This window comes from Neopelma chrysocephalum, unplaced genomic scaffold (genome assembly GCF_003984885.1).
Source record: "Neopelma chrysocephalum unplaced genomic scaffold, ASM398488v2 Primary Assembly neopelma1_124, whole genome shotgun sequence".
In the NCBI taxonomy this organism is placed as follows: domain Eukaryota; kingdom Metazoa; phylum Chordata; class Aves; order Passeriformes; family Pipridae; genus Neopelma; species Neopelma chrysocephalum.
Genome location: NW_020897786.1, coordinates 2,641,119 through 2,660,170, shown reverse-complemented (window position 1 = coordinate 2,660,170; position 19,052 = coordinate 2,641,119). Strand labels below are relative to the sequence as shown.

The window sequence follows — 19,052 nt, the reverse complement described above, 5'->3', positions numbered from 1 at the left end:
CAGGAGGGGGAATGAACTGGGAAAGAAACAAGTTCTTTCGCCCTCCTTTTTTAAGGATAATTTTCTACAGTTTTCCTTCATGAGAAGAAACAACTTGTGACTGAAATAGTAACATGTCAGTTACTATTATACTAATTATAATAATCCATGGAATATAATAATTAATGCCTTTGATAGCAAGGCATAATAAAATGTTTTACAGCTTGGCTACAATCAACATCCGTGCACATACATATGCAGGCATGACCTCGGGTAAGATGTGTGGGACTCAGGACAGCAGCAGAGTTTAAGGTGCTTTTTACCAATTGGAACAATTGTGCTTTAACCAAAGATAAGCAGGTATAGCAAGGGGGGTTAAGTCCCCAAAAATGCATAAAACTTTAATGATACATTTTCATATACTTGGTAGGATTTTGGGAACCGACACTTTGGGCAACACACCTCATCTAAGCCATGATTAAAATCCACCTGCATTAGGCCAGCTGCAAAAGGCCATGAAGACATTTCTCTGTGCCTGCTCTTAGCTAGGAAGTTTCAATCAAACTGTGATGACTTATAGCACAAAGCTCTGAAAATTGTGGATTTAATCGGTTTCCACAGATATATTTATTGCAGTGTAATTTAAAAATTATGCATTATATGTATGAAAAAATGGTCGAGATTTAATAAAACCCCCTAATCCTATTGAAAATATAGCTGTAATTATCAGTAATATACCACAAAAACATGTTGGAGCAAAAATATTTCCATGCCTTTACATTCTCTTACTCACAATAACAAATACTCATTACAGCCAAATGTGCTGTTCTCTAGTTCTCATTACTATAGCTTGATCAAATTCAACAGCAAGAATTTTAACTACTTGTGACTTCCATAAGGGGCAGGAGTAACACACTTCCATCAGAACATGATCACCACATCATGTATCTATAGAGATACTTATTTTTTGTGCTAAACATTTAAAACTTCCAGAAAAGGTTAACATAAATGATAGGCATATTTGTCTCTATAGCAAAGCCAAAATCCTGGAAGTCATGGTACACAATCTTCTAGCAATCCCTGACTGCAAAAGTTAAAACATGCCAGTCCTTTGCATGACACGAGAGCCAGGACGGTGCAGTGTGCACATGCTGTTTCTGCTCAGACTCATGAATTTGAACTGCAGGCTGACACAAACCAAACTCATTAGAACTTGTTAGTAAAAGACAATAAATGGCATAAGTTCAAAAAGATGTAATATTTAATCAGCAAAACCTTTTTTTGTTCCATTTTAGTACCATGCATAGGAATGGTGTGAGGAACATTCCATGTGCCATAAATATATCCACATTAAAGAGTTAACCTACTGTAATTTCAGAGTAAAGCAGACATAAAATTAAAGCAGTAACGAGGCTCTCAAGATGAGGAGAAATTTAACTAAAGACTTGTAAATGCTGTAAATAATATACATACCTGCATTCCTCAACAGGAATGTTTTCTTTAAGAAGAAATAGGTTCTAACAGCTTTACAGTTCTGTCATTGCCACAAACCAGAAGTTATCACATCTCAGAGTAACTTTTTTAGTATTGCTTGGTGAGGTACAGAACATACTCATTCTCCAAACCAGTCACATGCAAGCACATACACTAAACCTAAGCTCAGAAGCCATTTGCCAAAGTAAACCAACAGCTAGAAAGGAAGAAAGAAAAAAAAATACCAACTCACCCACTGTACTCACTCACACAATTCCCCATTAAAGGAAATTCTTTCAGGGCCTTCTTGAGTCTTTTAATCATGTCTTGAAACTCTGGCGAGCCATTGATTCCACAGTGTTCTGGTGTGCTACAAGTTGTGCAAGCTGTGAGCAAGGGCTGAACTCTGCACAGTGATACACCTACTGCACCTTCTGTTTACCTTGGGGCTGGGCCTTGCCAAAGCGCCCCAGGAAGCCAGGCAGCCCCAGCCCTGCCTCCTTAACTCTTCCACTGCCTCCCTGAACAGAAATCCAGTGCACAGGCTGCTACATCACTGCTTTGGAATGACAGCTATGGCCTTAGTCATGGTATTACTTAAGGAAAAGCACGTTCAAGTTTCAAGAGGAGTTTTAAGAACTAAGAGTAACCCACTGTTAAAAGTAAGCGAGTATCTCAGCTCTGTAGTCTGTGCCTCAAAAGAATACATTTTAAACCCCAGCAGTTCGATGTCAGGCCATGGAATCCATGGGGAAATGCTTTCCAGGATCTTAATACCGAAGACTGAGCGACCAAGCTCATGGACACAGTGCAGGGACCCAGCAACCCTTCATCAGAGCTGGCAGGACACAGGAGGAGCAGAAGGGGAAACCATCCTCACTCAGGGAGCTACAAGAACCAAATTCCCAGTTGCTTTTGCTTCATGAACTAAACAGTTAAAACAACTAGTTTTTGAGAAAAGAAGAGCAGCTGATAAACGAGCAGTTCTCTGAGATTAGAACCATTAAAGCCTGATTTTGCATTACTTTCTATCTGCTTGTTGGTAGCAAGTGATACTTAAAGCTATCTCCTTATTTGGGATATTTATAGCTATTTTGCCAGGATGGATTCTTTGATGCCTTGCATCAGAGCACATATTTAGCTTCTACCATAGTGGGCGCAGCCTCCTCTGTCCAAGTCTTTTTCTTTTCCCTTTTTTATTCCAAAAACAAACTTCATAGGAAATTAATTATCTTAGAGAACTCCGCTCCTTCGGGCACAAGAGGTTGACACTAAACAGCTATTCAGTTAATGGAGGAAGCAGCCCTCTGAAAACAGAGAACACACTTGTTTTCCTAAGAAGCTGAGATTATGTGCAGCAAAAAAACTCGCCATAAAAATGACTGTCCTTCAGATAACACCCCACTGAATTCACATACTTGTCATTCACATGTGCACAAGCTCAAAACTGTTTAAAAGTGTTATTTTTCTGCAGGGACAAATGCCCCTAACTCGTTCCTTCAGGCTCTCCTCCTTCACAGCTCTTGGAGGATAGCCAGAGGATGATGTGGTCTAACTCATCTCAGTCTTTTGGGAACAGCAGAATCCAGAAAGCTGCCTGTGTAGTGTGTTAATTCTGGTGAGGACACTGGAATCACAGCTATTGTGTGACCTGTGTTCTCCTCTATTCAGAGCACACCTACTCAATTACAGTGAGTAATAAACAGCAACGAATATGAGGGAGATAATGTGCAACGCTTACAAGAAGTGATTGTGAGAGTGTATTCCCCAGTGAGGGGCAGGTCTAGAGGCCAAGCGGAGGGAGCACAGTTCTGTGCAAGACAGCAGATAAATCCCAGTGGCAGGAATTAGTGACAAACACAGAGAAAAGCTGATGTGGCCTCAGACCCAGCAGAGACTCTGATCTCCTCCCTGACGTGCACCAGCACAGCAGCAGCCACTGGCAGCAGGACAGTTGGGGATGACAAGGAAGATGACTCAGTTTTACACACACACAGCACCAACTGTGTAATTTGTACATATATTTAGTGTCAAAGAGAGCACTTTGAGATCCCCTCAGGCCCTACACTTTTAAGGTAATAAAGCCAATCTCAAGCCTAAACTGACTGAATAATGCTGGAGAAAAAATGCAGAGAGGTTAATGACTGGAAGGAGGTCAAAGGCCACCTTACCCAGAAACTTCTCCTCACAACACAGACCACTTTACTCCTGCAAAACACCAAGCAGAGCCCATCAGTGCCCGGGTTCCAGGGGGCACTCTGGGTACAGAAACATTCCAGTGGCTCCTGCAGTTCAGTTCCTCATCACCACCATTAGCCAGGAACAGTCACCCAAGAGGAAAGCGAATCAAACTTCTAAAATGACAACCTGAAACAGCTAAGCCATAAAGTTCATTCCTAATTCTGATTATTTAGAAGCTGGCTTAGTCCTGAAGTATGAGAATTTATATTATTCTTTTTTTTTCCCCAAGTCTTCTATAATGTGATGTTTGCATGGATAAAGGGTATACATTTGATAATCCAGTAAAGACATCCTGCTAAGCTCTTTAGTGTCACTGAAACTTAATGGCAATGAGTTCCACAGATTAACTGTGCATTATAAAAAATATATTTTTCTTTATCCATTTAAAGTTCTCACTCTTTCCATTTTACAAACTGTATTAGAGGAGTTAAGAACAATAATAAAAGATTTACCATTTCTTAATCTAAATTGATAAAATAATAAATGGTAAAATCCCTTCTACTTGGTTCCTTAGCAGTCCTTGCTGTTTACGAGTTCTCACATAAAATGTGACCAAACTTATTGCTTAATGCATACACAGCATTTCCAATTCTGTCAGCACAGAGATGTTCTAGAGAAAAATCTCACAAGTTTTTAATTGATGAAATAGTGTAAGATAAATGGTTAATGCTTTTAAAAGCACTGCTGAGTAAGGTAGATAAAGCTTGCTGATATCCAGATAAAAGGAAACCAACAGAGATTTGACAAGAAGGGAGACTTGATTCACCTAAAATTTCTCCCATTTCAGTAGAGTTGCTCAAGCAAGAAATTTCTTTTCATCTATAACATCCTTGAATTCTCCTCATCAGTTTGTGCAAGCTGCTCTTGCACAAAACCTTGAAAGGTTTTGGATTCAGGTGAGAACTTCACCCTAAAAATTAGACCAGAGCTCCTCCAAACTGGGAAGGACTTAGTTTTAAACAGATTTTGTTATCTTCCCAAGCAGTTTCTGAAGCAGCTGTGGAATCTGCAGGACTGGATCAGTGACAATGCTGAAGTGGAATGTGGCAGTGGTGGTTATTCCTGCCTATCTCTGGATGTAACCCTGATCTTAATATGTGACCACATTTTTGAAGAACGATTCCCATTGTTTTTACTGAGTGATCTGTCACAACATTCCTATTCCTCTAGACACAGAGCTCAGATCTGTTGGTGACAAACTCAAATCCTTTTGCAAAAGTTAACATAATCTTAGGAATTAGATTGGTAATCCCAACTTTAGCTAGGAAAAAATGCTTCCTTACCTGAACCAGAACAAAATGAATATACACACTTCACTACCTGAAGGAAGCATTTCAGGAAACACACAGTTTGATCTTTACTTCATCCAAGTCTGGGCCAAAGATTTCATAAAGGAAAGTTATGGTTGACTTGTATCTGTGAAAGGGAACTCTTTGTTTGACCTGTAACTGCAATGGGGGGGGGCTGTGCACAGGGCACTTGCACCGGGATTAGCAAAACTCTGCCACCTAAAGCAGTGAGGGAAATTAGGGATTAGGAAAGCTCTGCCACCTAAAGCAGTGAGGGAATTTGGGCTCTCAGGGTGATTCAGTTCAGCCCATCATGCAGACAGCCAGGGAAGCAGCAGGACGCTGAGCTGCACTTTGCTTTTAGGAAATGTCTCAATCTAAAAAGCTGCTGCTGGGTGTGAGCAGTGATGTCTCAATGAAGGAGAGGAGAAGCCTTAATCTCGTGAAACTCCAATAGCAACGCTCTGATCTATGAGATAACAAAGCCTTTGAAGAATCTTTTTATTAAACTTGTGATGAGTGGATTGCACACTGTGCTGTACCACCTCCATCAATTACAGTGACTCAGGCCAGAAATATCATCATGTTATCTTTTTAGAAGTCAATTTTAGGTTTTGCCTGAGAACAACTGCTGCTTCTTGAACTACAGGTGTTCTAAGAACACCTGATTTTCATTCCAGTTAATGACAAAGATGACGTGACTGCTGATTTTTAGCACAAATTAATCCATCTACAAATTTTTGGCAAATTTAACATATCATTTGCTAGCTCCTTTTGAACCAGCATATGTGTGTCCTGGCATCAAACAGAAGGAAACAATCACATGGATAAACCCAAACCAAGTTCCTTTGGATAACAGAGAGATAATTTTCAGCTTTCCAAAGAACTGAGTATTTTGCAAGTGCTGTTCAAAGGAAAAACTGCCCTTTTTAGTGATAACTTCAAATGCCTTCAGTCCTTTTGTGGTTATCAATCTTTAGCAGCTTTGTAATCCATTGCAAAGTAAGTAAATACTGCATCTTATTTAATTTGCTTTCAAGACCTCCCAGTAATCTGCCATTTTTAAAGCTTATCTTATTTTCCAGGTCACCAGTTTGTTTTTTTTCAGTGAGTTTACTGCTCTTGGCATCCTGAGTTAAGGAAGTGTCCTGTTCACTGATCAGTATCTTCAGCTCTTCCATTCTCCTCTAAGCCTCTGCAAGTTTAACCCAAGATTTTCAACATCTTTGTCATGCATGTTTTTTAGCCCAAATTATCACCAACCTCATAGTAATACCTGAAGAGCTCACACAAACCAAGCATAGCATCTCATCACTTATGTCTCCTGCTTGTGCAAAAATGGAATTTGGCAATCCTGATTCTCACCTACTGGGATATTAAAAACAAAAGCCAAACCTCTTAAAAACCAACAAAAAACCCCCTAATTTTTTGGCACTATAAGGTTTCACTTGGTCTTTTTAACACTATTAAAAATTAATTAAAAAAACCCAAATAACTCAAGGCATCAAAGTACCTGAATATAAAAACTAAAGGATGAAGCTACTGACTGCCCAGTGTTCCCACAACGTACTTCTGAGCATCTCAGAGTATTTCCTTTGAAATGTGTAGAAACCATAGGACAATATTGTCAGAAAGGAGAAATTCCAGTTCTAACATTTGGGAGGTTCCCATTTTCACCAGGAGAAACTTGGAGACGTGGTTTTAACCACTATCATTGTAACTTGCAGAAAACTAAAGAGCAAACGTACTTTTTGGAATAAGTGAATAAGGCAGAGCAGTGACAAATTGCCTTCAAAAGGGAGGGCAGAAGGTGCTCCAGTCACAGGGCAAGAATATCACACATTCCAACAGCACCATCTCCAGGGCAGTGCAAGAATCAGGAACTCTTCCTGCCCTCTCACCACTGGCAGAAGCAGCTGCTCCTCCCTGCCTGTCCCCTGGCACACCAGGGAGTTGATCTGGCTGAAAAATGCCTGCAGAGTTATTTCTCTCTTGGATCCCTTCCCCAGTCTGGCTCAGCACAGGTGACCACATGGACTGTCTTGGCAGCACAAGAGCAGCACTGGGGAGCTTGGAGCAAGAGAATTTCCTGATGGCAATGCAATCAAAATCAACCTCACTTTGTCCAGCTTCCCCTGGATACAGGGGAAAAAAATGGGTTCTTGTAAAGGGGGTCGAGAGCACAAACTCCTCCAATTCTTTACCTTGCCCTAAAGCTGCCTACTTCTCCCCATTTAATTTAGGGCAAGTCTAGAGAGACTGCACTCTGACCAAGGGTTGCTAGCAATTTTCTTGTATAGAGAATGGAGAAAGAAAACCAAGTTATTTTACTTTAGGACAAGTGACAATCCGTTTATGGTAAACTCTAACTGTGCTCACCCAGTGATTTCTGTTAGCTTAAGTCAACTTTAAAACTATCTTAACTAAAAAACACTGCAGCTTTCTTATACAAAATATGGAGGAAGAAAACCAAAGAGCACTGCCATGATACGTTTTCTGGGGCTCACACATAGCTCACACCTCACAACATTTTTAATTTCCTACCACTAGGTTATTGTTATAATGAATTAGATAATGCAAGTTTGAAGGTGCCTCGGGATTGGTTTGTGTAATAACATTGGAAGACACATTCTAACACATCCCCAGCTGTGGTCAGCACACTGTGCCCATGTGACTGACTGCAAATGATGCTGTGACCAGCTCTACTGCATCTAATCCTGCTGGGGGACAAAGCATGTCCACTGCTAAAGGCCTTGCAAAACAGAGGTAAGATTATTTTATAGGTACTCTCATTTTTTCCATGGTTTATTTTGGGATGCTGCAGTGATGTTGCAGTGTAGCATCAAGCTGAGCACAGCACCTTTCAAGAGCCACAGATTTTTAATTTCTATTGTACTTTTCAATAGTTGCCTTCTCTTTCTGCAGAGAAATTCTCTGGTTTCCCATAACATACGAGCACTTTCTTAAAGTAAAAATTCAGGAGAATGGATCTGATTGAATGGAACATGGCTATTGTGACACATTAGCGAACCTCCAAGACAAACTGCAAATATCAGCTACTGCTTCTAAAAATTTTTAAGAACTTTTCTGATATCCAACATAATGGAGAGATTTTTAAAACATGTTCTAAGCTACCTAAAACAAATATACTTTGAAAAAATTACACTTCATGTGACAAAACTTCTTAGTTCCCCCCTTTTCAGTAAATACAGGACAGTTCACAACTGAGCAAGCGACTAAAAGAGCTGAACGGGAGTACCTGGGGATTTTCTTGGGAATCTGAGGTGGTGAGGAATGGCTCGCTGCGTTCTGTTCAGAGCTCTCTGGAGGCTTTTCCTGCACTTCTCCCTTGTCTTTTGCCAGTGCCTCTGCGATGGCAGACTCCACTCCCCCCTTGGGTGGCAGGTCAGCCTTGGGCTCGGCCGGCGCCGGCTCACAGCGGTACATGAACACGATGGAGGGCTTCTCGCTGGAGTCCGACTTGGCCTCGCTGAACCAGTGGTGCCGCTGAACTGGGGGAGGGGGGAGCATGTGGATGACAGTTCCATCCAGACCCACCAGCTTCCCCCTCTCTCTCTCCTTCTCTTTGTCTTCTTCATCGTCGGGTTTCCTGCGGCGGAAGAAGCTCTTGAACGATATCCAGCGTTTGGGTTTGGCGTCGGCGCGACGCCCCTCCGAGTGCAGGATGGACTCGGCCTCCGTGGACCTGGTGGGGCTGGTGGGTTTGCTCCAGTTGCTGAAATGTCTTTGCAGCAAGTTACTGGCGTGGTAGGGCGAGGAGGTGGAGCGCGGGGGCGGGAACGGCGGTGCCTGCTCTGCCTGGGGACTCGTGGCACTCGGGGTGGCTCGTGCTGGCTTTGGGGAGGGAGTGGCAGCCAGCTGGGACAGCGGATCCTTCGGCACTTTCCCAGCGGTGTTTTCTGCCGTCTTGGAGGGCTCTACTTCAGGCTGTGACGTAAACAGAGATTTGGGTCGTACCAGGGTGTTTTTAGGAGCGTCTCCCTCCGGAGGTAAGGAATACAGTTCTTGTACACTACAGGACTTGGGCCCAGACTGAGGTGTTTCTGGAGGAGATTGTGGAGGCTGGATAGAAGCCACAATCTGTGAGAGCACCGTGCTTGCATTCTCTCTGCCACCGCTGCTGCCAACAGAACCCTCCGGAGTTACGTCTGTTTTTGCTGCAGGCTCTGGCGTGGCCTTTTGAGCTCTTGATGGGGAGCTGTGGTCAGCACTGTGACTTCTCTGTGGGGATATCTGGCTTTTACTGAGACAGCTGTTGAACTCTTGGACCTTTTGAGCCACAGAACCCAGCCTGCACTCAGAGCTATTCGTCACCCCCTTTGGTTGGGACAGCTCAGCGGGTTTACTGCCTATGGCTTCAGTTATTGTACTTTCTGTTTCTATTTCTTCATATGTATGGCTTATCACACTAGTAGTTTTATCTTTGATGGACAGCTCCCCGCTGGTCCCTAGAAAACTTTTATAGATAGCCAGGTTATCATAAGCATTTGGATTGATTACAATTGGAACTTTAATAGCATTTTTGGAACTCTTGGCATAAGTGGGCTCATCATGAATGATAATAGGAAAAGGTGGCATGCCAGCATTGTTGTAGCTGTTGAATTTTATCTCAGATAGATTGGGAGACTTAACCGGGATGGTTTTTGAAGAAATGTTTGTAGCTGTAGGTGAAGTAGGAGCTGACTTGTGGCTTGTCTTCCTGGGAGGAACGGAAGGTCCTGAGCTGTTTGCAATCAGCTCCACCTTGGGTATCTTCTGTCTTGGACTAGTACTAGAAGTCCACACTTCCTGGTATCTGATTGCACTGGATTTTTTCAGGTTAGCATTTACACGTACAGGTGATGCTGCAGAGGAGGCAACAGGTGTGCCTGGAGTTACTGGCGAGCTTGGGTTAGATGATGCATTTTTGGTTTCTGAGGTTTCAGTCTGATTCTCCTTACATTCATTGGTCATGGCAGCTGATACATCCACTACAGTATATGGCTTGCACACTGGCTGTTCCATGTTCACCACCCTGTAAGGTTTAGCTTGCTCCTCCACGGGCACCAAATTAATGGTTACGGCTTGACCAGCAACATCTGAAGAACTTTTATTCTCTTGCTTATCAGTCTGCACAGCAATTTTGCCATCCTTCTCCTCCAGTCGAAGCGCCAGGACTGCCTTGTGAGTTTCTAGACTTTTTGGAGCATTTCTGGGCGCTTTTGACACATCCTTCACTTGCTGATCGTCACAAAGACTTTCATATTCTGGTTCAATCAATTTGAGGTCCTGAGGAGTGCTAGGAGATAACCCTCCGTTACAGAGCTTCTGTGAAGAACTGCTCGTTGTTCCAGAACGAGACTCTTCTGTCAAAGAAGAATCAGGAGACGTGGAATCAGACGATACCATGCTCTGCATGCTCTCCTGCCCATAAAGAATCACAGTCTCTTCCCCGTAACCATTTAAAATTTCATCATAACTGTCGTCATAATCTACTGCACAGATCCTCTGCAGAGACTTGTTCCGAAGGGGCACAGTGTTCCATTTTTTGTCCACACAGAACGGCACAGGAGACAGGGTGTTAGCTCTGAAGTTGGCAAAGCGGGGCTGGCCCCTCATGCGAATTTCCATCGCTAGCAACTCTTCATCACTCTCGTCCCAGCTCTCATGCTCTTCCTGCATGCTGTCAAAAAACGTGTCATCCTCACTCTCATCTCCGCTAGAGAACTCTGGATAACAGAAACGTCCACCTTCATTACTTATTACTTCAGTGCTTCCACTCAGAATAACGTGCTTACTCTGTGAATCCTTCATTCCACCCACCATGCAGCTCGGAGGGATCTTTCTTTCTAATGACCTTTTATAGCAATTATTTATCCTTCCCAAGAAGGTTTCTCTCGAGTTCGTTTCGTTTCCGGTGAGCTGAGGTGTGGTGTCCAAACCTGCAATCTCCTTCAAAACTTCTGTCAGTCCGTTATTATTGTTATTTGGTACCTTCCCCACCCCCTCGTTGTTGCCGTAAGGCCTGGAGACGTGGCTGTAACCTTCGATTTCCTCCTCGTTGTTGTTGTTCAGTGGTTTTTTGTTCAAGGCCGCTTTGTTTCGGTTCCACCCCGCAGGCAGGGGCTTGTTCTCCCCCTGCTCCAGCGTGGTGATCTCGGCACACACGCCCTGCCCATCCACCACCATCATGGTGGGTTTCACAGCTATGGTGGGTTTCTTGGCCACGGGCGGTCGGAAGCTCCCGCTGTTTCTGCCCCGCTGGCTGTTGCTTTGGTTCGCATTGGGTTTCAGATTTCCATGCGAGAGGGGCTTCTTTTCTGACACGGGGGGTAACTGGTGCAAGCTTTTGGGCTTGAAGCAGTTCTTACATTCTCCGGGTTTCCAGACGTGCTCAGTGAAAGTGTTGCAAGCAGACATTTTCCCGGAGCTCTGTGCTTGGTGCCGTGCTGCTCAGTGCATGGTAAGCATTTCATCCATATGTTTCCACTCTGCTCACGTAGTACAGCCACTCCTTTGAGCACTGATCATGCTGGAATACAAAAGACAATGAGGATGAGAACAGGGAGAAATCTGTTTGATCATCATACTTATATTTTCTACACTATGGACAACTTGGAAGGAGCCTTTTGCTGATGCTTCTCTCTTGTTACATAAATTTATGAAACCATGTAACTGAAATGTAAAAACAAGTTTTTATATCATTCTTCTCATACATAAAGAATTAAAACTTTGGCAGCTAAGCTGTGTGTTACTGAAAGCAGAGAGAGAGAGAGAGAGAGAAATGGCAATGACTGAGAATTGAGAGTAATTCTCTTGACTAGTTCAGGACCATTGACCTTTAATTTTGTCCAATAAAAAAATGCAGGAAGAGGATATAAACCCGAAGATTAGTGCACATTGCTTTCACCAGAACTACTTAAACATGAGACAGAAAACTAAGAGCATGTTTACTCTCCTAAATGCAATTGAGATAATTTGTTTTAGCTTTGAATGTGAACAAGCTCAGCTTAAGTGAGAAAATATGTTCAAGCAATTCCAAACTCTGCCATTTTAGCACTTCTTTCATCAGAGTCAAATGATAACTGGAGAGGTATTTTGGCTGAAGGGACAGGCTGGACTGATGTCCTGGAAAAGTAAGATAAAAATACTGTGGAAATCTTTCTAGAAAGTCACTGTTTTTTCTCCTTTTGCTTACCACAGTGGCCATAAACCATTCTGATATCCTCAAAACAAAGCTATGGATTTTTAGTCCCTGATTTGTTTCACATGTAGCTTTTCTACCTAACCCCTCCAGAAATAACAATTGAAGAAGAACTGAAAACCTCTTTCAAAGTGAATCTTTTTATTTCCTGAAATGATCAGCCCTAAGTAAAAATCAAACACGAATCTGCTGTGCTTTATAGACATTGGAGTATCCAGGATTTGAGAGTTCCATGAATTAATGCCTGAAGATTTTAAGCCTCCTGAGCCAAATCCGCAAGTCTGTTCTCTTCGTCACTGTTGCATAACTCAAATTATTGCAGAGATTTTACTGAGGTGAAAGAATCTGTACTTCCACTGCTACTTCTGTAAACACAGGCACTGGAAATCAATAATCTTCTATTCTCACAGACCTTCAGGAGGAAATATCCTTGCTGCTCCCCCAGGTGCACTGAAAGGGCATTGATAAAGCCCTGCGGTCCCAGATGCAGCTCTCCATGGACAGCTGTGCTGGAATTCTCCACAGGCACAACTGGCTTTCATCAGCGTGGCAAACAACAGACTCATTAGCAGAGCTGACACGAGCAGGGATTTGTCAGTCTCCTCACGTCCTGCTCTGGGTTTTGGCAAGGGGCTGTCCTGTGCTGGCAAACCAACAAAGCCATCCCGATCCAACAGCAGATGGGGCTGAAGCCTAACTCTATTAGTGTCTTCAGACACAGCCGTGCTACCAGGGCTATCATATTTCATATGCTGACTAAATATGTTTCCAGACAAAGCTTTTTGCCAAAAAGTCGGTGCCAAAAGCTTTCTCTGTATGACCTAAGAGATAGAAAGCCTGCCAGGCTGAGATCTGCCTTTATTTTATATATACAGAGTGAAATGCCTTTGTATGTTTTTCGATCTCTCTCTCAAGATTTGTTGCTTCAACACTTTGCAAGCCCATATATTGTAAGCAGACAAATTACATTAAGAAATAATTCCCCTAAAACCAGAGAGAGAGCACACATACTACAATTTCATACTCTGGTTAGCTCCTTCCTTTCATGTGTTTAACAAATAAAAGGAGTAAAGTTACATTAATGGGAATCTAAACTAAATGGTGTTTTTTTGAAGATATAGTTCTCCATTACATAAAAGCTCTGAACAAACAATTTAAACAAAAGGCTTTGTGCATATGTGTGTGTGCTTCAAGATTTCACCCTGTGATATCATTTCTCTGAAATTGCATAAGCTGCACTTGTTCTGGAATCCCATCAAAAGTCAGAGAGCTTTATGGTGTTCCAGGCTAAGGAAAGCCAGGGTAGCAATGGGAAAGCTCTCTGCTGCACATTTGTTGTACCACTGGCTGTGCTGTGACGCAGCTTTCCCTCTCATTCCCTCAGACACACGGATGCTGAGCAGTTTTCCTCTAAGCCAAGGGAGAGCTACACCCAACACGTGAATGGGAACTGCAGGAACCTCAGCAGAACCTCAGCACTCCAGTGGGAATAACAACTCCACAGCTCCGTGCAAACATTCACCCCACGCCCCAGCAGTGCCACCCTCACAGTCAGGTACCTGGGGACTGTGGAAATGCAGATGTGTGACTGGTACATGGAAAATACATAAGCCATGCATAAGTATTTCAGATCTTTTGCTCTCCAACAGCCAACAGAACTGGTTTAAACACAACCACAATGCCCAAGATGATTTGTGGCACAGTCTGAGACAGAAGAGCCACTGAGTTCCTGGGTCTGTAAAGTCCAGCTGGGTTTCCAACTGGCTCAGGCACACGCAGGATGAGCAGTTCCTGCCCCATGCCCTGACACTGCCTGCAGCTGCACCACAGAGGAAACAGGCACCTTCCAACCAGAGGAAATGGCTCTTAAGAAAACAACCAAAACAATTCAAACATTGTGCTACTTTTGTACTTGGAAATCAGCAGCACTCCTACGCTATTTCAAATCAAATCCATAGTGACCTTTATAAGTCAAAACAAGCATTTGCATGCTAAAAAAATGGAGACAGTTTCTTCCTTTGTGTACAACTAAAAGCAATCTTTCTGCTGCTTTCCTCTCTCTTTAAAGAAAATACATTTGCTTTGTCATCTGCAGATTCCCTATTATGAGTGATAATTATGGTGAGAGTGATTAGGAGTGATAACAGAAATGAAATCTTCTTTCAGCAGGCTGTTGCTTCCATGGCTGTCACCAGCAGCTGCAGCTTGGCAGGGGGCAGCAGAGGCCATCGAAGGGAATGAAAATGTACACAAATGTATGGAAACAATCACCCTGACACTGTTCATTGCTGGATTCCTACGCTACTCTCCAAAACAAAGCAGGTCAACAAGAGATCCAGGCACTCACACCTCAGATTTCTTCAGCTGCTACTGATCAGGTATCTTTTCTTCCATAACTTTCCTGCTTCCATGGCAGCCTATGAACCTGCAATGGAACGGGAATGTGCACTCTGCAGAGCTCTTGGCTCTTCTGCAATGAGTAGTTCAGATGACAAAACTTATTTGAAGGCAATCTCTGCAAAATCAGGGCAATAACAAACACAGATGTTACATAAAAAAACAGCATTAGACTTCTAAAGAAAGTATTAATAGCAAATACATAATATCAACAGTGTGCATTTCACCCTTGTACCTCAGTCTTTTATGTAAGTTGATAAACAGAACTCTTCAAATTTATCCAGGGAAGCACTGCAGTGCAGTGACGCTGAGGAACTAAAATTCACCAAGTGAGTCAGTGTCAGGAACAAGTACAGACAGACAAGTTCTGCTCCCAACAGCAGATTGTGACACTTCATTCATTCACTAAATGGTTGAGTCAGCACAGATAATTTATCAGCTTTAAAGGCCAACGTGTTCTTTGTGTAAATGAGACTAATGCTCCTCGTTTCTGCAGGTACACAACTGCACACAGCAGGGCTCAGCCTGGCCCTGTTGAGTTGGTATCAAACAGACAGGAACATAAAAGCATATCTCACGTTCCAGGTCAGAGGGAGATGACAGATTCGGAGCTGCAGTGCAAAGATGAAGCAGGGATCAGCTGAGATACCCTTGTGTCAGGAAACTGAACCTGGCACAGCATTTGTGTGGCTCTTATTTGTTGACATCATCTTTGCTGAGTGCATGAAGATAGTAACAAACATGCATTTCAGGCATTTTCCCTTTGTTCTAGGTAATTTCAGGCTGTCAGGTCTCCTTTGGACGTGTGCTGCCTGAATCACAATGAAGGCCTTCTCCAGTAATACTTTATACTAAAATAATCCAATTAAAAGGAACTTAATTGGTGTGCAACATTCCCTACAATTTCAACATTTTAAAAATGAATAGCCTCAGTAAGTACCAGATGGTGACACGCACTAATTAATCAGGCCTGCTCAGTGCATGAGCACATGGAAATGAATGCACCTCTCAGACAGGGCTGCAAAAAGCTCCCCCCAAATGATGGTGTGTGATATTCCTGAGCACTCTGTGGTCTCTTCTGAGATCACCAGGTACTGGGACAGGTTTCCTTTGGTTCTCCTGCAGGGAAAAGCCATTTACCTTTAGCACCGCTGTCCCTGAAAACAGTTTTATGCAATTTTTATGCTGCAGAATAAACTGCCCTGATCAGCCCAGGGCAGTGCTCCTGCACAGCCCACAAACCTCTCACCACTGTCAGACACGTCCTCAGACTGAAAACACCAGCAGTGGGAATCCAGCCTGGGTTTCCTATATGGGAGTGCCCAAAGGCCACAAAACAACCACGGCTTTGTGGTTTGTCTGAAGCACTTACAGGCACCTGGACAGTCCCTGATCGTCACCAACCACAGTGCAAACCTCACACAGGAGGAATGGAGGGATGGGGACTCTTTGCCAGTATCTGATTTCTGTGTCTTTGAAATTTTAATATAATTGTAAACATTTTAAGAGACTTTTTTTTTTTTCTAAAGCTGAAACTCTCCAAATTCACACCTGCAGGTCCCTCTGGGGGGCAATGGGCTGTAGAAATGCTCCCAGAGAGTGTCAAGGAATGGGACTCACCCCACTCAAGGAAAAAATGTGAAACTAAGGGATGGGAAGCAGCACTATGTCCTGCTGCAACTTTATTCCCAAAGTGAAGGATATTTGCTAAATATCAGCTCATTGTTGTACCAAGCCAGAGCTGTGACTAGCAAAGCACAGATGGGCATTTCCATAAATGCTGGGCATTACCATTTTTGTCCAAAAAGTTCTGCTTTGTTGCAGATAGGTTTTTTTTTCCAGTTTTAAAGTGTCACGCTATATTTTCTCTCATGTAAAAAGAGTTTAAATGACATAAATATTTCATAATCCTGAGTAAGTGAAGGAAACTCTTTAACCATGTTTTTTTTTTTCCTCCCTAAAACTTGCAAGGATAAAACAAGATAGAAATGACCAACGAACTGGAGCAAAAGCCTGCCTAGGGCTAGACAATCTGTGATGCTTCAGAAGAAAACAGGCATTTCTTTGCAGTTTACCTAACCCAAAGAGATAATGCCACAGAGCAAGGAAAAGGCAAGAAATATCCTCGGGATCTGCCCAGGTAATCTCATCAGATTCTGCATCATCACTTTGGGAGCACACAAAGCAGGAATAAGGACAAGCTCTCCCCTCTGGTGCTGAGGCCCAACAGGCCAGTCAAGGCATGTATTTGGATATGAACTCTTCTGAGCCCCAATAATAAGAATCCTTGACATTCTGAACTGGAGAAAACTACAAAAAATATTTCTTTTCCTTTTGGAAAAATCACCATTTAGCATTAACACAAATTTATAATGACCAAACATATATATATATATATATATATATATTCATATTATAATGATCATTCAGACAATGCTGCACAGTATGTTCTTTAGGAATACTTTTATATTTACATGGAAAATTAGTTTTTATTTTTTTACTTTTTAAAAAGAAAACCCCAGTGAGATAAACCAGACTATAAATTGTTTACTTTGCTTCCTAAAAAGGGCTTCACTACACAGCAGCAAATTAAGGTTAAGTGCATCAGCTGGAAGTAGAAAGCACAATAATAATAATAATAATTTTTTTAAAATATCCTCAATTCCAGTGCATTAAAGTTTCTCCCAACTCTATTTAAGGAAAATTATGAGAATTAAGCCTCTCACAGTATATCAAAATTGCTCCTGTATGACTATACCTTGACCAATCTAATTATCTTTGATTTACCCTTCCTGGGCTCACTTGCAATTCTGTCCTTTGATCTTTTTTCCTGTTTTTTAAGCAACATGAAAACATTCAGAAGAACAAACTTTACCCAAACTCTCCAGAACGTGCTCACAACAAACAAAAAAGCAATACCTGAAAAATGTGATATTTGCTGCTTCAGTCAGAAAGGCAGTGACAGCTGTGGTCACCCTTGTGCTGAGCACAGTCTGGGGAGCAGAGCAGTGTGGATCATCACTGCATGGGGGGGTCCAGCCATTCTGCAGCTTCTATTGACTTAAACCCCTCTCCCTTGCACTGCTGCAAGGCTCCAAAACCCTTTGTGCTGATGCAGCAAAACCCACAACTGCCAAAAAAAAATTACCCAGTGCAGTTCAGCAATTAACTTGTGGATAGTGAAATACAAACCAGTATTTGAAAGGATAGGAAAGAACTTACTAAAAAGCAGCCAAACACCTGCTGTGGTGTCAGGGCAGGTAACTCAGGAGAGAGCTGGTGGATCACAGCCAGTGTGAGAGGATACAGCACTGCCAGCTGGGAACCCTCCAGAGGTCTCAATCCCCCTGGGAGAGCCTTAGGAGTTATTAAATATAGAGTGGAGAGAATTAAGTTTAAAAATAAACCCCACTATGAGCCATTTAAAAAAAAAAAGAGATATTAAAAATAACCTAAAAATTACGAGCAATAGCACAGCAGGGCTGGACTGTGCAGAGCCAAGAACTGGGCAGAAATTTGGGAACCAGGTGGCTGAGCTACATAGAATCCTGAAGTCCCTCTGAATCAGGCACTGGTACAGCCAGGAGCTGAGCACAGGGTGAATGGGACAGCTTTTGATCATGACTTCTGTGAAGGAAACCCGCTCTTTCTACCAAACCACGGGCAAAAGAGAAATGGCACAATTTTATTTTAAGCTTTTAAGAAGTTCTCACCAATTCCTAACTGCAGGACATGCAAATGGTGAAACAGAATATGCAAGGGAACCAGCAGATTGCACAGAGAAAATCAATGACATGATTTACTGAGTATTGTGTTCAGTTCTATTTATGACATCTCAGGAAGAAATGCTGCATAAAACAGCCACAAAACTATTTTAATATGGAGAGTTTTTCATCCTTTCAGTGAAATCCCTTCAGATTAGGATAGTTTAGTTCAGAATGAGACAAATAAAATGATATTATATTAAATGATCCGTCACATAAAGCAGACAGACTGGGTGTTCCCATTTAGCATCTATCTCAAAAAAAGAACAATAAACTCAATGCAGCATATTTACATCTGCAAGAAGAAAATTATTCCACATAAAACACATCCTGAAACAAGCTGACACTGAGATCAAGAGGTTGATGGATTCAGAGGAACAATGAGACATTTATACTCAGGATGAGCCACGGACAGTTGTATTAGGTGGGGTAAACCCACAGCTCCCAATTTCAGTGCTTAAACAAAGCATTAACCATTTCAGCTCAGAACAAAATTCACTCACTAGATTATTCCAGTGTTGTCCATTTAGGAAGTCTGGGCAGCACTAAGGGCAGGGCCACTCTACGCTGGAGTCTGGGCATGGTTCTGTTCCTCCTTTTCCCACATCCTACTCTTTACTTTCCGTGGTTTCAGTTTGATACAGCAAAATAACTAAATGGTGCAATAACACTGACATCCCATTATCTCCCAGCAGGAAGGTCAGG

The 19,052-nt window shown here is 42.5% G+C and overlaps 1 protein-coding gene across 1 annotated transcript in view; it reads right to left on the bottom strand.

The window, feature by feature from the left end:
• PEAK1 (pseudopodium enriched atypical kinase 1) overlaps nucleotides 1-19,052 on the bottom strand; it is a 111,939-nt gene that overhangs the window by 23,801 nt on the left and 69,086 nt on the right. The window contains exons 4-5 of the mRNA XM_027697990.1: nucleotides 8,242-11,514; nucleotides 1,710-1,822 (exon numbers count right to left, since the gene is read on the bottom strand). Of these exons, the coding sequence (XP_027553791.1) occupies nucleotides 1,710-1,822; nucleotides 8,242-11,402 (3,274 nt within the window). The 5' untranslated portion in view covers nucleotides 11,403-11,514. The remainder of the gene's footprint in view (nucleotides 1-1,709; nucleotides 1,823-8,241; nucleotides 11,515-19,052) is intronic.